This window comes from Somniosus microcephalus, chromosome 14 (genome assembly GCF_052327205.1).
Source record: "Somniosus microcephalus isolate GS21.2 chromosome 14, FLI_Smic_1.0, whole genome shotgun sequence".
Classification (NCBI taxonomy): Eukaryota; Metazoa; Chordata; class Chondrichthyes; order Squaliformes; family Somniosidae; genus Somniosus; species Somniosus microcephalus.
Genome location: NC_141000.1, coordinates 93790666 through 93810336, shown reverse-complemented (window position 1 = coordinate 93810336; position 19671 = coordinate 93790666). Strand labels below are relative to the sequence as shown.

Here is a 19671-nt window from a genome sequence, read left to right as displayed (position 1 = left end):
GCTGGACAAGGCTTTCAGCATTGCAGTATCACACAAAGCAGCAGCACGGGGCGCTGCAGAGATACAACGAAGGCCGCAAGAATATGGCACAAATGAAATGTCATACCGAACAGTGAAGTGCTATCGCTGCGGCAGAACAACACACGACCATAATGATTGCTGGTTCAAGGACAAAGTGTGCAGACAGTGTGGAAAAGTAGGACACATAGCAAGAGTCTGCAGGTCGGGAAAGAAAACCAGCAGCAAGAAATCTCCACAGGAGAAGTACAAGAAGGTACATAAGGTGACGGAGAGTAGTGCAGACGAACAGAAGAGTGATACAGACTCTGGAAGCAAGGAGCTGGGTTGTCTGAAACTACATAATGTGATCAAAACGGAGGATCACCAAACTATCTGGGTCACGCTCAAGATAGCAGGAGTCCAAGTGAAAATGGAATTGGACACAGGATCAGCCCTAACAGTCATAAACCGAAGGGACTACAAGCAGCTATTCTCACATATACCCTTGAGAGATACAAAGATTGTCTTGAAGACGTACACGGGGCAAAAAGTCTACCCCAAAGGAAAAATAAGGGTGAACGTTATATATAACGGCAAGGAAACACCAAAAATGGACCTATATGTATTGCCAGATGGAGGACCACCACTACTAGGATGTGAATGGATCCGGAAGATACAGCTAGATTGGCATTCCATACAAGCACTGACTGTAGATGCCAAAACGGATGACGACGTCACAGCTGGACGACTGTCAAAAATGCTAACTGACGCACAAGAAGTGTTCCAGCAGGGACTCGGAACACTAAAAGGCATAACAGTGACGATCAAAATAGAGGAAAATGCAAGCCCAAAGTTTTTTAAGGCCAGACCAGTACCTTATGTGATCCGCCCAGCCATCGAAGCAGAGCTGGAAGGTTTGGAACGTTCAGGAGTACTGTCCAAAGTGAACTGGAGCAAGTGGGTTACACCCATCGTTCCTGTAATGAAGAGGTCGTTGAGTAATACGCCTGGGGAACCAAAGAAGGTTCGCATCTGTGGGGACTTTAAGGTGGCAGTGAACCTGTTGTGTATGTACCTTTAAGAGAAGAACTGATTCTATACTGCAGTACCGGCAGTGACCACCCCTGTATATAAAGCCATAGCAGGCTTCTGTATTTCAGTCTTGAATTACTCTCTGTCCAGTAAATACCTGTTTTATTGTTCTCCTGCAGTCTGAGTATTATTGATCCTCAGACATTACACTGGCGACGGGCAGGTTTGAACTCACCTGCAGTACTGCATCACCTCACGGGGATCTTTTCCCTGAAGAGAAGCTTCTTGGAGGTCGAAGTCAGAACGGCGGGCGTCCACCGCAAGCAACCGCCCAGGGATCCATCGGAGAGTTGCAGGGAGGCTGTGAAGAGCTGGGCCTGGCTCCCCAGTCGAGGTGTTCCAGCAAGTCGTGCTGGTAGCAGGTAGTGCACTGACCCATCCGGACTGCGGCGGGCTCGGGCTCGATCGAGCAGCTCTACAAAGGGGCCATGCAGCGTCGTCGGGAGGAAGAGAGAGAGAGAGAGAGGGTGGAGCGCACAGGGCGCGGTCGGTGCTCAAGAACAGGGCAGTGTTGAGAGGATAGAACACGGGGAAGGAAAAGTGAGACGCGCCGAAGCCGCGGGTCGCCGCCATTACCCTGTAGAACGCTAGGAGCAGCATGGCAGCAAGGGGAAGAAGGAAAAGCGCGGGAGGCGCCATTTTATTCCATTGCGGAAGAAGGAAAAGCGCGGGAGGCGCCATTTTATTACATTGGGGAAGAAGAAAAAGTGCGGGAGGCGCCATTTAAAATCACCCAAGATGCCAAAGAGTGGCAGTATCACTGCTTTCGACAACGAGGTAGAAGACTGGACCACGTATGTGGAAAGAATTGAAGTGTACTGCAATGCCAATGAGGTGGTCAATGGAAAGAAGGCGTCAGTATTATTAAGTTTGATGGGCGCGAGAACGTACGGCCTATTGCGGAATTTAATTACCCCAGCTAAACCAACGGAGAAGAGTTTTGAGGAGATTGTTAATATCTTACAGGAACACCTAAACCCTACACCGCTGCTGATAGCTGAATGATTCAAGTTCCATAAAAGAAACCAGCACAAAGATGAGAGCAATGCTGACTATCTTACGGAACTACGCAAGTTATCGAAGCACTGCCAGTTTGGAGCAGGACTGGCAGACACCTTGCGGGATAAGTTTGTCTGCGGGCTCCAGAGTGAAGGAACCCAGAAACGACTACTTTCGGAAAAGGACCTGACGCGAGAACAGGCTATCAGCGTGGCAGTATCCTACGAAGCAGCAGCACGGGGAGCTGCGGAAATACAACAGAAACCACAAGAATACCGTGCTAACGAAATGGCGTATGGAGCAGAAAAGTGCTATCGCTGCGGCAGAACAACCCATGATCAGAAGGACTGCTGGGTTAAGGACAAAGTATGCAGGCAATGTGGGAAAATGGGACACATAGCAAAAGTCTGCAGGTCGGGAAAGAAAACCAACACTACAAGAACTACTAAGGAAAAGTACAAGAAAGTAAAGAAATTGACAGACAGTAGTTCGGAAGATCAGGAGAGTGATAAGGACTCCGGGAGCAGGAGACTAAGTTGTCTAAAGTTACACAACGTGATCGCAAAGGAGGATCACCGAACCATTTGGGTCACCCTCATGATAGCAGGGTCCCCAGTAAAGATGGAATTGGACACAGGATCAGCCCTAACTGTCATGAATCGACGAGACTATGAGCGGCTATTCTCACACATACCCTTGAAGGACACGTCCATTGTATTGAAGACATACACGGGGCAAAAAGTCTACCCCAGAGGAAAAGTAAGGGTGCCAGTTGAATACAACGGCAAGGAAACACAGAAACTGTATCTATATATACTACCGGATGGAGGACCACCACTATTGGGACGTGAATGGATCCGAAAAATACAATTGGATTGGCATTCCATTCAGGCGCTAACTGTGACTGATAAAAAGGATGATGACGTCACACCTGGACGACTGTCAAAAATTCTAACTGACGCGAAAGAGGTGTTCCAACAAGGACTTGGGACTCTAAAAGGAGTAACGGCAACGATAAAAATCGAAGATAACGCAAACCCAAAATTTTTTAAGGCCAGATCGGTACCTTACGCGATCCGCCCAGCCGTTGAAGCAGAGCTGGAGAGTCTGGAGCGTTCGGGTGTGCTGTCCAAGGTGGACTGGAGCGAGTGGGCCACACCCATCGTTCCTGTAATGAAGAAATCATTGAGCAGCACGCCTGGGGAACCGAAGAAGGTTTGCATCTGTGGGGACTTCAAGGTAACTGTGAACCCAGTCCTGCACACAGTACAATATCCACTTCCAAGGATAGAAGATATTTTCGCCTCACTATCTGGAGGGAAACGCTTTACAAAGATTGATCTGGCCCAAGCGTATCTACAAATGGAGGTGGAAGAAGCATCTAGGAAATACCTCACGATAAACACTCACAAAGGCCTTTACCAGTACAATTGAATGGTATTCGGGGTAGCATCAGCCCCGGCTATTTGGCAGAGGGCGATGGAACAAGTCCTGCAAGGGATCCCGGGGACCCAGTGTTATTTGGACGACATCCTGGTTACGGGCGAAAATGACAGTGAACACCTTGCCAACCTGGAGCAGGTGCTCACGAGATTACAGGAATATGGGCTACGAGCCAACCGCCCCAAATGAGAATTCTTCAGGAGACAAATCTCGTATTGTGGCCACATGATTGATGAGGAAGGGTTGCATAAGTCGCCGGACAAGATTGAGGCTGTAGTCAAGGCTCCAGCACCGGAAAATGTGTCGCAACTCAGGTCGTTCCTCAGGTTGGTGAACTACTAACATAAGTTTTTGCCGAATTTAGCTACAATTCTGCACCCACTGAACGCCATACTGCAAACTGGGGTAATATGGAAATGGGGTGATGAGTGTAAGCATGCCTTTCAGAAATTTAAATGCCTAATCACTTCAAAAGAAGTATTGGCCCACTACAATCCAACACTACCGATTCAGGTAGCATGTGATGCGTCTCCCTACGGCATCGGAGCGGTGCTGTCACACAAATTCCCTGATGGTTCAGAGAGGCCAATAGCCTTTGCATCGCGCTCGTTAACCTCAGCCGAGCGTAACTACACCCAGATTGACAGGGAGGCCCCTCAGCCTTGTGTGGGGGGTGAAGAAGTTCAATCACTATCTGCACGGGCAGAAATTCACCCTACTGACTGATCATCAGCCCCTGGTCTCCATTTTTAACCCAAAGAAGGGCGTTCCGGTGATGACGGCGCAACGGCTGCAAAGATGGTCACTTTTTCTAGGGGCACATCAGTACGACATACAGGACAAGGGTACGAAACAGCATGGAAACGCTGATGAGCTGTTGCGCCTACCGTTGCCTACGGTAGAGGAAGCACCTGCAGTGGACCCTGTTGAGATATTCCATGCGACCATAGTCGAATGTCTACCTTTTACAAACTCAAGTATAGAGAAGGAAACCCGAAATGACCTGACACTCTCTCGCGTCTATGATTTGACGGTGAAGGGATGGCCAGCACATGGCGACTCACTGTTGCCAGCATTCTCGCCAAGGAGAGAACAGCTGTCAGTGTGCCGGGGGACCTTGATGTGTGGATCCCGAGTGGTAATTCCACCCAAGTTGAGAGATAGAGTGCTCAATGAGCTTCACGAAGGTCATCTGGGAGGGGTAAAAATGAAGAGCCTAGCCAGGGTGTTTGTGTGGTGGCCGGGAATCGATAAACAAATCGAGGATATGACCAAGAGATGCACAGGATGCCAGAAGGTCCAAAACACCCCACCACAGGCCCCACTACATCCATGGGAGTGGCCCTCATCTCCATGGCAACGGGTACACATTGATTTTGCTGGTCCATTTATGGACTCAATGTTCCTAATCGCTGTGGACGCCCATTCGAAATGGCCAGAGGTCATCAAAATGTCCTCCACCACCACAGAGAAAACTATTGCAGTCCTACGGACCATCTTCACCAGGAATGGCTTGCCAGAACAGATTTGCTCCGACAATGGGCCACAGTTTGTGTCAGAGGATTTCCGGAGGTTTCTGAGGAATAATGGGGTGAAGCATTACACATCTGCCCCATATCATCCAGCCACAAATGGATTGGCTGAGAGGTTTGTTCAGACCTTAAAAAAAGGCCATAAAGGCAATGCATAATGACGACATACCACTACAACACAAGGTGGATAATTTCTTGTTTGCTTACCGGACTGCGACACATGCAGTCACCAACCAAGCTCCAGCCATAATGTTCTTCAACCGAAGGCTGAGATGTCGCCTGGATTTGCTCAAACCAAACATAAGACGAGATGTTGAGGATAAGCAATTCCAGCACATAAATGAGAAGCCAACCAGGAGCTTCAAGATAGGGCAACCAGTCTTGGCCCGCGACTACCGAACAGAAAAATGGCAGCCAGGAACGATATGCACACAGCAGGGACCACTAATGTACACAGTGGACGTTGGAGAGAGCATCGTGAGACACCATGCTGACCAGATTCTAGAGTCACAGGAACAAGCCAAACCCATACCACGAGCAGGTGCACCTGGTAATCAACCCGAAGTACACATTGCGTCTACCTCAGAAGCAGTGGTATTGGAAGCGGACGAACCAACCAATGACAATGAGCCAGAATCAACTCCGCCGCAAGAACAGGATACTCGAGAAAGGCGCTATCCAGTCAGGATCAGGAAGCCTCCTCAAAGACTGAACTTATAAATGATTATTTCAGTTGATGTGTATAGTACAGAGAAAATTGTAATTGTAATTAGTTATTATTTAGTTGTTAAATGAATGTTATGTACTGTTTATCTAAAAGGGGAGGAATTGTTGTGTATGTACCTTTAAGAGAAGAACTGATTCTATACTGCAGTGCTGGCAGTGACCACCCCTGTATATAAAGCCATAGCAGGCTTCTGTATTTTAGTCTTGAATTACTCTCTGTCCAGTAAATACCTGTTTTATTGTTCTCCTGCAGTCTGAGTATTATTGATCCTCGGACACTACAGAACCCAGTCCTTCACACTGTACAATATCCGCTTCCACGGATTGAAGATATTTTCGCCTCGCTATCTGGAGGGAAACGCTTCACTAAGATTGATCTGGCCCAGGCGTACCTGCAAATGGAGGTAGAAGAAGCCTCGAAACAGTACCTCACGATCAACACCCATAAAGGTCTCTACCAATACAACCGGTTGGTGTTCGGGGTAGCATCAGCTCCGGCTATTTGGCAGAGGGCAATGGAACAAGTCCTGCAAGGGATTCCAGGGACCCAGTGTTATTTGGACGACATCCTGGTCACGGGCGAAAATGACAGTGATCACCTCGCCAACCTGGAGCAGGTGCTCACTAGATTGAAGGAATATGGGCTCCGAGCTAATCGCCACAAATGCGAGTTTTTCCAGAAGCAGATCTCGTATTGTGGCCACATTATTGATAAAGAGGGGATACATAAGTCCCCTGAAAAGATTGAGGCAGTAGTCAAGGCTCCAGCACTGGAAAATGTGTCACAACTGAGGTCGTTCCTCGGGCTGGTGAACTACTACCATAATTTCTTGCCGAATTTGTCTACCGTACGACACCCACTGAACACCCGACTGCAAACGGGGGTACCATGGAAGTGGAGTGACGAATGTAAACGAGCTTTCCAGAAGAGCAAAGCATTGATCACATCAAAAGAGGTGTTGGCTCATTTCAACCCAGCACTACCAATTCGGTTGGCGTGTGATGCATCACCCTATGGCATTGGAGCGGTGCTGTCGCACAAATTCCCGGACGGCTCGGAGAGGCCAGTAGCCTTCGCGTCTCGGTCACTAACCTCAGCCGAGCGTAACTACGCCCAGATTGACAGGGAGGCCCTCAGCCTAGTGTGGGGAGTGAAAAAGTTCAATCACTATCTGCACGGGCAGAAGTTCACCTTGCTGACTGACCACCAACCACTTGTCTCCATCTTTAATCCAAAGAAGGGCGTTCCGGTGATGACTGCGCAACGGCTACAAAGATGGTCCCTTTTTCTAGGGGCGCACCAATATGAAATCGCGTATAAGGGCATGAAACAGCATGGAAACGCTGATGGGCTATCACGCCTGCCACTGCCTACTGCGGAGGAAGCACCAGCAGTGGATCCTGTCAAAATATTTCATTCGACTATAATTGAACGCTTGCCAGTAACTAACGCTGGTATAGAGAAGGAGACCCGAAATGACCCGACACTGTCTCGGGTATATGATTTGACGGTGAAGGGATGGCCAGCCAGCATTCTCATCCAGAAGAGAACAGCTGTCAGTATGCCAGGGGACCTTGATGTGTGGATCCCGAGTGGTAATTCCACCCAAGTTAAGGGAGTGAGTGCTCAATGAGCTTCACGAAGGTCATCTGGGAGGGGTGAAAATGAAAAGCCTTGCTAGGGCTTATGTGTGGTGGCCAGGGATCGATCAGCAAATCGAGGACCTGACAAAGAGCTACTCAGGATGCCAGAAGGTCCAAAATGCACCACCACATGCCCCTCTACACCCATGGGAGTGGCCCTCATCTCCATGGCAACGGGTGCATATTGATTTTGCTGGTCCATTCATGGACTCAATGTTTTTAATAGCCGTGGATGCGCACTCAATGGCCTGAGGTGATCAAAATGTCCTCCACCACCATGGAGAAAACTATTGCAGTCCTACGGACCATTTTTGCCAGGAACAAATTTGCCAGCAGATTTGCTCTGATAATGGACCACAGTTTGTGTCCGAAGAGTTTCGAAGATTTATGAAAAGGAATGGGGTAAGGCATTACACATCCGCCCCGTATCATCCAGCCACAAATGGATTGGCTGAGAGGTTCATACAAACCTTTAAAAAAGCAGTAAAGGCCATGTGTGATGACGACATTCCACTGCAGCATAAGGTGGACAATTTCCTGTTGGCCGACAGAAATGCAACACATGCAGTCACCAACCAGGCCCCGGCCATGATGTTCTTTAACCAAAGGTTGAGATCTCATCTGGATTTGCTCAGACCAAATGTACGAAGAGATGTTGAGAGTAAGCAATTCCAGCACATCAATGAGAAGCCGACAAGGAGCTTCAATGTAGGGCAACCAGTCTTGGCCCGCGACTACCGAACAGAGAAATGGCAACCAGGAACGATATGCACACGGCAGGGGCCACTAATGTACACAGTGGACGTTGGGGAGAGCATCGTGAGACGCCATGCTGACCAGATCCTAGAGTTACAGGAACGAGTCAACCCCATGCCTCGCCCATACGTACCTGGTGATGAACCCGACGTACAGGTAGCATCTACCCCAGAAACAGTAGCATCGGAAGCTGATGAACCAACCGACGACAGGGGGCCAGAATCGCCTCCGCACCAAGAGCAAGACACTCGGGAAAGGCGCTATCCAGAAAGGATCAGGAAGCCTCCCCAAAGACTGAATTTATAAATAGACTATTTTCAGCTAATGTTGCATGTTAAAAGTGTTAATTGTAATTAGTTTGATATTTAATTGTTAAATGAGTGTTATGGTACTGTTAATCTAAAAGGGGAGGAATTGTAATGTATGTACCTTTAAGGGGGGAACTACTTTCTACAGCTCGTGTATACTGTAGTACCGGCAGTGACCACACCTGTATATAACGCTGAGTAGTAATCTGTTGTTTCAGTTGCAGTTTGAACCACGTTGAGTAAACACCTGTAGTACTGTTCTCTGCAGTCCTTTTCTTATTGTTACACGGACGTAACACCAAGGATTCCATATACTTTTTTAAACAGCCTTCTCAACTTGTCCTGCCACCTTCAAAGATTTGTGTACATACAACCAAGGTCTCTCTGTTCCTGCACCCCCTTTAACATTATACCATTTAGTTCATATTGACTCTCCTCATTCTTCCTATCACTTCACACTTCTCTGTGCTAAATTTCATCTGCCATGTATCTGCCCATTTCACCAGTTTGTCTATGTCCTCCTGAAATCTGTTACTATCCTCCGCATTGTTTACTACGTTTCTGAGTTTTATATCATCTGTAAAATTATGCCCTGTATACCCAAGTCCAGGTCATTAATATACATCAAAAAGAGCAGTGGTCCTAACACCAACCCCTGGGGAACACCACTGCCGACGTCCCTCAAGTCTGAAAAACATTCACCACTGCTCTCTGCTTTCTGTCCCTTAGCCAATTTAGTATCTATGCTGCCACTGTCCCTTTAATCCCATGGGCTTTAATTTTGCTAGCAAGTCTATTATGTGGAACTTTGTGGAGCTTTTTGAAAGTCGATATACACATCAACCCGCTTCATTACTTCATCAAAGAACTCAATCAAGTTAGTCAAACACGATTTGCCTTTAATAAATCGGTGCTGACTTTCATTTATTAGCCCATACTTTTCCAAATGCTTATTAATTTTGTCCTGGATTATTGTCTCTAAAAGTTTCCCCACCACCGACGTTAGGCTGGCTGGCCTGTAGTTGCCGAGTTTATCCCTCTCCCCTTTTTTTTTTTTTTTTATAAAACAGGGGTGTAACATTTGCAATCCTCCAGTCCTCTGGCACCACCCCCATATGCAAGGTTGTGGCCAGAGCCTCCGCAATTTTCACCCTTACTTCCCTCAGTAACCTAGGATACATCCCATCTGGACCGGGTGACTTTCCTACTTTGAGGACTGCCAACCTTTTAAGTACCTCACCTTTATCTATTTTTATCCTATCCAATATCACTACTACCTCCTCCTTCACTGCTGCATTAGCATCATCCTCTTCTCTAGTGAAGACAGATGCAAAGTGCTCATTCAGTACCTCAGTCATGCCCTCTGCCTTCACAGGAAGATCTCCTTTTTGGTCCCTAATCAACCCCATCCTTCCTTTGACTACCCTTTTACTATTGGATAATAAATGAGATTTCCTGTTTTAGAGCTGCCCTTCTATATTTCTGGAAAATCAAGCTGCAACCTCTTGAAAAGGTGATTGGAAGAAATATTAAAAGTAATGATTTTAGAAATCTCCTACATAGAATGAAAGTGACTAAATGGATGGAAGGAGCTGGGAGGCTGGGAGATGCAACATCAGCTTTGGGGTCCTGACCAACGCAGTCAGAGTAGCTGATTCTTTACAATAATTGTTCGTAAGTTTGCAGGAACAAACACCGTCTGCTCTTCCTGCATTCCGGCTGGAGTTGTGGTGGGAGGGCACGGAAAAGGCAGAAAATTAGGCTGGTGCCCAAATATGCCCTGACCTTGCTTGGGCAATACCACATGGCCTTAGAAGAGGACTCCCAACATCAAGCGTTCCTGCACCCCCAGCCCTCCGAGGGTCCCAGTGTAGGATTGGTGACAGTACACCTGGTGTCCTCAATCTTTGAAGTAGAGGGCAGATTTTTTGCCAAGATTTTACCCCCCTTACAAAGGAAGGGACCCCCCTCCCAAAATCCAGCACCGCAGTTTTCCTCCTCCAGCGACACGCAAGTGCCCTTGATGTACCCCGTGCTGATTAAAGGACCTCCGTCTGACCTGCAAACTTTGGAAGGGTCGCTGGTGGATGAATAAGTATTTACAGAAGTGTTCACTTTTATAAATGAGCACAAATCATTCACATGCTTTTCATTTGCAACACCTTTTCAAGATATAACAAGGTAGACGCCACCTATGAAGGTGGCATATCAATTCAACCAGTTATATCCCTCTGAATGATTGGTGCATCTGTTATTTGTTCCCACTCCTTTCTTTCCAATCCTAATAAAGGACCTGCTTATCTTTCAGTTCTCAGTTCTGATGAAGGTTATATCTGAAATGTTAGCGTCTTTCTCGTTGCAAACCTATGAAGGTTTCTGTCCCAAGCCATTTGCTTAGCCTACGCATACACCTGGCGCAGGCTAGCCCCTGATAGGGCCTTGCACTGAAATCAGGGGAAGGAGGGGCAGAATCTGGAGTAGGCATTTAGGCCTTCTAGCCACTGCTGCGTGAGGGTCCTGGCACAAGCCCCATTGCCTGGTTTCTTCAGGCTCCCTTCCGCTTGGCGCCCAAGACTGATGAGAAAAGTGAGGTGGGAGGCAGGAAATACACTCTCCCACCTCATTTGAATGCTTACTCCGGACCTGTATCCACTCCTAATACTGCCCATCTGGGACAGAGACCGCATGTAAAGGGTTTCCACCCCACTTCATCTTCACTGTACTTGAGAGTTGTGCATTCCCCGGGTGCAACAAATAGGAAACCTCCCCTAATGACTTTATACAGATATTTTTTTTAATATGGCCATTTTTTATTTACACTCCAAGTCCTGGTGCGCTGTCTCTAAATGCTGTATTTTCATGCTTAGTAAGTTCACAAAAAATAAGTCATAAGAGAACTGTAAACATATTTAGCCAATTCTAAAACCTCTCTTCAATTCTATCTCTGTATAATCCCTGTGAACTCCATAGCATTCTGTTTAATCACCCTACTGTTACGTAACTATTACAAGCACTGATGCCAGGGATGAGCATTCAGAAGAATTTGGATTATTTAAATCCTATTAATGATATAGCAGAGTAGCCAGACACACATGTCCAAAATATCAGCCCCTTAAACAGTTTACATTAAAGCTGCTGTACTCTAAAAGGTTGATGGACCTTGGGATCTAGCTCCTACAGTATTTAGCCCAAACATGGTCCTTCTCTTCAAATTCTAGACAGCCTGTGGCACAAACACACAGTACCAGAGGAGAGAGTGTTTTGCTATTATTGAAAACATTTTTACATCTCAAAATCCCCACTAAATTATCAAACAGAATTGAAAAGCAGTTTACCGGTGACCTTCATGTGGCCACAGAAAGACCAGCATGACCCCTTGCGGCATTTGTTCTTATTGAATGCATAGAAGGGGAAAGAGAAAATATGGCCGCGATTTCGCCAACCGTGGCAACTCCGGTGCAGCGGGAGTAGGTGGTAACCTCAAACCCCGCTCCCATCTTCATCCTGCTTCCTCCAAGTGATTTAGCCCTCATTGGGCTTGTAAAGCCTGCCCTGCAAGGTTCCCGGCCAATTAAAAGGAAGTGGGTCTGATGACATCTTCTGATGACGTGTCATCAGTCAGTTTCCTTAAAGGGGCCATGTCCACATTCATTTTGACAGTTGTTTTGTCAGTGTTCTACAACATTGAGGTGCTGCAAACACTGACCAGCACTGCACAGAGGTGCACAGCTGCACCCAGGCTCTCCCATAACTCCCTCCATATGCTTATGGAGGGAGTCACAGCACGCAGGGAGGTTCTCTTCCCTTCCAATGGGCGGAAGAGACCTCCCCACGACACCAATGCAGCCTGGTTGCACATTGCACAGGAGGGCACAAGCAGGAATGTTGTCAGGAGTACCTGGTTGCAGTGGCGCAAACCTTTCAATGCTCTCAGTGGATCACAAAACATTACTGCAAAGCCACACTCAACTTCATCCTGCTGTGCCATTCATCACATCCCCATCACTCTGCCTTCCCTACCCTACTCCTGCACATCCTTACTCTCACCAACTTACCTTGCACCTCCACCGATCCCTCTCTATCTACTTGTGTGCTTTAGCCAATGTTCATGTAAAGTGTCTGTTAATGTGTTGTAAAGCATTGAAACCTTTATTTTCAACACTTTGCCTTCTTGGACAGAATTGTGCGCATCTTTGGAAGTGTCTTAGTGAGTTCCAGTGAATGGTGAGACATAACTCCCTCCCCTCCCACTCCCCCCCACCCCGAATGGTGATGAGTGTGAAAGAAATGGCTTGGACATTGTAGGGATGCTTTATGGTGCTGGTGTGGGGTAGTGCCAACCTGGCACATCATGCAGCAGCCAGGGTATACAGTGTTAAGTGAAGTCAATCTGGCTATGGTGAGGCCATCCCTGGCATCCCAGGCAGCAATGTGGTCAGGTGCTGATGCCCTGTGTCCAGTGCAGCATCAGGTGATTGCGCAGATGGTTGCTGTTGTTGTTGGTGATGTTGGTGTTAGGACTGATTGTGGAGGGATTCAGAGGACCAAGGTGAGATTTTCTCAAGGGCAATGATGCTGCTGGAATATATGGCAGCTGAAGTTGAGTTGACAGAAGCGATCTGTCAATGGTGAGGGGGGTGCTCCAAGGAGGTGACAATGGATAGACAGTTTACTCCAAACACTACCAAACTGCATACAGCTCAAAAGAGTCTTCCAAATCCTGAAGGCTCCAGCTTCTGACATTGGAAAGTGAATAGCTGTGAAATGGTAGCTTTTAAACCACTTTTGCAGCTGTCACCTATTCACAGCAATGGAGAGTCATAGAGAACCCAACACACTTACCTGACGTGATCCCGAGCGACAGGAACCTCGTGGAAAAGTTGGAAAAATGACTAAAAGGTGGTAAAATGCTGTTCAACTACCTTTAGAGACCCTCTTAACTCTCTCAATTGGCTGACTCACCGCTTAGTGCTGGGTTTGCAAAGTGCAGGCAGACCCCGCACTTGGGAAACTGACGTGGATGCGGGTTAAGAGCGGGATCCCGACCCGCTGTCAATCTTTCAGATTTTGACAGCGGATCCGCCTCTGAACCCGCCCTCTGAGCGCCAGCAAAATTCCAGCCTATGAATCTAAAATCATTCAAGGTGATTATCAAACTGAAGTGTTAAATTTGGATGAATTTTCATTCCCATTTTCAAGTTTGTTGCTTATTCCTAAATCAGTATATATTCGTCTGTATGTCTATTGAAGGATGCTATGCTGATCACATAACTTTCACATGTAATATTACAGACATAGTTATATATCATATGATGATATATGTTATGTCATTATTTGTTTTCCTTATCCAATTTTCAACAATGACAAAATAAAATGGGTGCATTACTTGACTTCTAATAGAATGGACCCCCAATAGTTCATGTCCCATCACTTGAACACGTCACTTGACTGGGTGAGTTACATAAAACTTAGCCAAGCAACTCAACAATGCATTGCACTGGAGCAAGATGGATGAAAACATTGACATTATCACCCAGGTCCATACCTTCTGCTTACTGGTCATACCTTAGAATTGGTCATGGTCACAAAGAAATCATGGTCCAGACCATTCCCATGTATCCAAATGGAGACACAAAAATAAACATTAAGGGAACAAACCTAAAACAGTCGAAACAGTTTACCTGACTCGACATCCAGAGAAAATCTATCAATGGCAAGGTTCATAGTTTGGTATGCTGTGTTGCAGAAATCATCCAGGATTAGGTAAACTGCGTTGGTAACATCCTGTGGAACGGGCTTTGCAAACTTCATGCGGCTGTTCACTATGATGCTACCGTTTCTGAAGTTCAGGATTTCAAGGTGCTTAAAATCAGTCAGGTTAGACTGTAGATAGGGAACAAGCTAGAAAAGAAGCAAGCAAAACTCACTTTAAAACATTTAATTGTATTACGCACTAGATTTCCATTTATTATGCTTCTTGCTTACTGCCACGTTTCTTTCCCCAAAGTCCCACATTTTTCCAAAAGGGACAATTCAACCTGATTGAATCCTTTGCGACGGTAATGGACATGGTAGATGAGGGACATGCAGTGAATGCAATGTACATGGGAGATTATTAAGGGAGATGGAAGGGGGAAGAGAGCAAACTGGATTAAAAATTGGTTAAAGAGAATAAAAAGAAATTAAGAATTATGGGCAGAATTCAGTGATTGGAGGAAGGTAGTGGCACCCCCAAATGATTTGGATATAAGTTTAGAGTGGGTGCTGTCAAAATTTTCAAATGATACCAAAATCGGCAGTATACTTTATTCCTTATGGGACCAAATGCAACTGCAAAGGGATATTGATAAAATGGGGGAATGGGCAAAAAAGTGGCAGATGGAATGGGATGTCAGTAAGTGTGAGGTGATGCATGTTGGTAAAAAACAGAAGTAATTATATGCTGAATGGAAGTAGGCTTGGTGCTTTGGAGAGCAAAGGAATTTTGATAGTTCTTTTCTGTTGGTATTATGATTCTGGTCTAATTGGAATAAATAGAGAAATCCCAATCTTTATTTTATTTGATTTAAGATGATTGATGTAAATTCAATTTTTTTTAATGGATTCAGCCTGTTGCATATCTGGGACAGCTGTGTGAGGAATTCATTGCTCTGTGGTACAGTTGGTATGTCGAGAACATGACAGATAACTGCCTGCATGCAATCAGATGCAGTCATTGTATTCAGTGAGAAACAACTGTCCTAAATTGTCTTCATTGTTTCAAGACATGTTGATCTACACAAAATACTGAAGCCATTAGGGGAGCCATTATAAGGGTAAAACTCTGTCTAGGAATGATATACCAAAAATAGCTATTTTAATACATTGCCACCTCACCTCACAAAATGCAAAATCTGTTAAACTATCAGTCAGTTTGTTTACTTGAAAGGAAACAGCTCAAAAATAAAAGAAGTCGCTTGTCATAAATCACATCTCTTGTTGCCAGGTTTCAGTTCTGGCAGAGCTTAGATTCATGCGATGAACTGGAAATTTTCTTGTCCACATACAATATCTAATTCTGAAGGCCTACCTAGAGACAAACCTAACTATTTAATCCAATAGATCTGTTGCTAGTCCAATTCTGTAAAGATCCCCAGTCTAAAGATGGAATATTAACCTCGTGTGGACTGCTTCTAATTTTGTAGTTTTTTTTTAATGTAACGTCTGTGCATTATTTAACCCGCAAAAAAAACTGACCAAACAGTATTAGCTTATACTCATTAGTGTGTTTTCCATCATTGTAAGGGACTGGAGATACGTGGGCACACCTCATATTCTCCAGTGAGCAATTAGAAACTAGAAGGAGGATCGACTTAATCCCCATTGTTAATTCGAGTATAAGCAGAGGGAGAGGGGGATGGGAGTGTGTTACATTGTTATAGTATCACATCGTTAAATGGAACTACTTTGGTATGGAACTACTTTGGTATGGTGTAGTTATATTGCTATGTGGCACACTGTGCACGGGCAGTGCACAGTGCAGCGTCGGACATCTTGTATCACTCCGCACCATGCGGCAGCACTGAAACAAAGCAAATACAGCTAAGTAAAAAGCACTAACTAAAAATGAACTAAAAGTGTCTGTAATATATATAGTATAAGAACACAAGGAGACACAACATGGTGGCAGCGGTATAAGTGAGTACAAAATTGTGCTATACGAACTACGAATAAGACGAAAAGTGATTTTATGAGCTGATTGAGAGTGAATCGTACGGGAAACTAAAATGACGACTGTGCAAATGCAACCCCTCATGAACTGGGAAGCCAACAATATAGTAGAAGCATTCCGCAAGTTCAAACAGAAATGTGAGCTTACATTCAAAAGCTTCCTGAAGGGTACTACCAACGAGGAAAAGGTTAGTTACATTTTGTTGTGGGCAGGAAAAAAAGGTCTAGATTTGTATAATAGCTGGAGTTTGACTGAAGAGGAAAAGGAAAACCCTGCGACAATTTTTGATAAATTCAGCAACCATCTAGAGCCTAAATCCAATCACCGTATACACAGATACAAATTCCAGAGTCTAAGACAGGAACCCGGTGAAACAGCTGACAATTTCCTGACAAGGCTGAGAAATGAAGCCAGCAAGTGTAAATTTAAGGAAATGGAGGAAAGGCTTGTGGACCAGCTAATATGGGGGTCAGCGCATGTAGAGGTACAAAAAGTCCTGATAGGAAAAGAAAAGCTCGGAATAACAGAGGCTATAGATACTGCGAGAGCTCATGAAGCAGCAAATGAAAACGTTGATTTCTCAAACGGCTGACATGCGGACGGCTTCTGAGACGGACAACAGGGTGGATGCAGTGAGAGAAAAGTACAACACACAAAGACATGTACATGACAACGGGGGAAACATGTGCAGAAATTGTGGAAGACCGCACGATTACACAGACAAGAGGAAATGTCCAGCATATGGAACAAGCTGCAATGCATGTGGCAAACTAAACCACTGGGAAAAGAGGTGTAGAACGAAGAAAGACGGAACATACATCAAAAACAAAGGCGGACAGCAGAACCAGAGAAAGAAACACAATATCCATGCCATGGATGAGCAAGATGATGATGATGATCACAACAATGCACGAAACATCGAAACCATAAAGATACAGCTTCACGAGATGTTCAGAGCGGAAAATACTCCGAGGAGAGAATTGCACACCATCATCCAAATCAAAAAAAAGGTCAAAGGTCGGCCCACAACCATCAACTTAAAGTTGAAGCTGGACACAGGGGCTCAGAGCAACATTCTCCCATTGAGACTGTACCAGCAGATCTTTCCCGAAAACCTGAGAGAAGATGGCTACCCGAAAAATGGTTGTTTAAAGGCAAGTAATGTCACGCTGACAGCATACGGGTGGGGGGGGGTGGGGGGGGGGGGGGGGAGTGAGATTAAACAACTCGGAATAACCTTTATCAAAGGGACACATAAAAGAAAGAACATCAACTACATGTTCTATGTCACCAACACTGAGGGGCCAGAGATCCTGGGATTAAACAACTGCGAGAAGTTGAGATTGATCTCAGTGCATCACGAGCTGACGGAAACGCCACTGAAGATAGACAGCAACACCCCACTGGAGAACCGCCCACAAATCAAGAGTAAAAAAGACTTGATAGACATGTATCCGGAATGTTTTGATGATACAGTGTGATGTTTCGGAGATTTCCAATACCACATCACCATCGATCCAGAGGTAAAGCCCATTATCCATGCTCCACGAAAAGTACCCATCGAGCTGAAGACAAAGCTTGAAAGAGAGCTAAAGGAGATGGAAGAAAAGGGAGTGATCGTAAAGGTCACTGAACCCACAGGCTGGGTAAACTCAATTGTGGTACGAGAAAAGCCAAACGGGCGTCTCAGACTATGTTTGGACCCCAAAGATCTAAACCAGGCGATAAAGAGGGACCACTATCCCACCCCAATGCTAGAGGAGATTACGCCATCACTGGCAGGAGCCAAGGTTTTCTCAAAACTAGATGCCAGAAATGGATATTGGAACGTGAAGTTGGATGAGGAATCAACAACACTGACAACATTCAACACACCATTTGGGCATTACAAATTCCTGCGGCTTCCATTCGGGTTAAAGGTCAGTCAAGATATCTTTCAACAGAAAATAGACGAGACATACAGAGGCTGTGAAGGAGCTATAGGAATAGCTGATGATATTCAGATCTATGGAGCAGATGAAAGAGACCACAACATGCACCTACATGAGGCCATGGAGAGTACCAGGAAGGCTGGCATCAAGTTAAATGCAGATAAGTGCATAGTTAAAGTCAAGGAATGCCAATTCTTCGGTATGATTTATACACCAGAGGGAGTCAAGCCAAATTCAGAGAAGATTGCGGCGATTGCTGAAATGAAACCACCCAAAAACAAGAAAGAGCTGAGGAGTTACCTTGGCTTGGTCCAATACATGAGTTCTTTCATCCCACACATGTCGGAACATACAACAAATCTCAGAGAGCTATTGAAAGAAGACGCCGAATACCAGTGGTCTGAATCACACAAAAGGAATTTCAAACAACTTAAAGAACTGTTGTGCAAAGAAGCAAGTCTGTCATATTATGACAGAAGAAAACCAGTCACTCTGCAAGTAGACGCTTCTACCAGAGGACTAGGGGCAGCTCTGGTGCAGGAAGAAGAGCCGATAGCTTTCGCATCAAAGGCCTTGACGTCAGCCAAGACGAGATACGCCAACATAGAAAGAGAACTATTAGCAGTAGTGTACGGATGCGAGAAATTCCATACATACCTATATGGCAGGCGATTTACAATAGTGACCATCGTCCACTAGAACAGATCTATAAGAAGAATCTGTGCAAAGCGCCTGCAAGACTGCAAAGACTACTTCTAAGGATCCAAAGCTATGACTTCACGCTTAAATATAAGCCAGGAAAGGAAATGGTGCTAGCAGATGCGTTGTCTCGATTGTCACCATATGAGAAACACGAGGTGGAGGGCCTAACAGTAAAAATCCACCACCTAGTGAATGTTACCCCTACAAAGCTTAGTCAAATCAGAGATGAGACTGGCAAAGATGAGGAGTTGCAACTACTCACACAACAAGTAATACAGGGGTGGCCGGAGAGAATCCAGCAGGTACAGGCGACAATTCGTCAATACTGGACGATTAAAGACGATATTGCAGTAGAAGATGGTATTCTCCTTGCTGGATCGAGGATCATCGTGCCAAAGACGATGCAGACACAACTTCTCCATCTCATACATGAAGGCCACATAGGAATGGAGAAATGCAAGCTGAGAGCCAGATCAGCTGTATACTGGATAGGCATGTACAAAAATATCGAACAGATGGTCTCTGCATGTGGTATATGCCAGAAATACAGAAATGCACAACAGAAAGAGGAGATGATACCTAGTGAAATACCGTCAAGACCATGGCACACTGTTGGGGCAGATCTTTTCATGTGCAATCAAGAATGGTATCTCATAGTGGCAGATTACTATTCCAAGTTTCCTTTTATGAGAAGGATGAAAGACTTGAGAGCCACAACTACCACCAGAATTGCAAAGAGCTTGTTTGCTGAATAAGGAATCCCGGAAAAGGTAATCTGTGACAATGGAACCCAGTTCACATCAAGTGAATTCAGAGCTCTGGCAGAA

The 19671-nt window shown here is 45.5% G+C and overlaps 1 protein-coding gene across 3 annotated transcripts in view; it reads right to left on the bottom strand.

Moving 5' to 3' along the window:
* Positions 1–19671, bottom strand: part of impg2a (interphotoreceptor matrix proteoglycan 2a) — a 152445-nt gene that overhangs the window by 27010 nt on the left and 105764 nt on the right. For all 3 annotated transcript variants that reach the window (XM_086006950.1, XM_086006951.1, XM_086006949.1), the window contains one exon: positions 14182–14401. In XM_086006950.1, coding sequence (XP_085863076.1) covers positions 14182–14401 — 220 coding nt within the window. The remainder of the gene's footprint in view (positions 1–14181; positions 14402–19671) is intronic.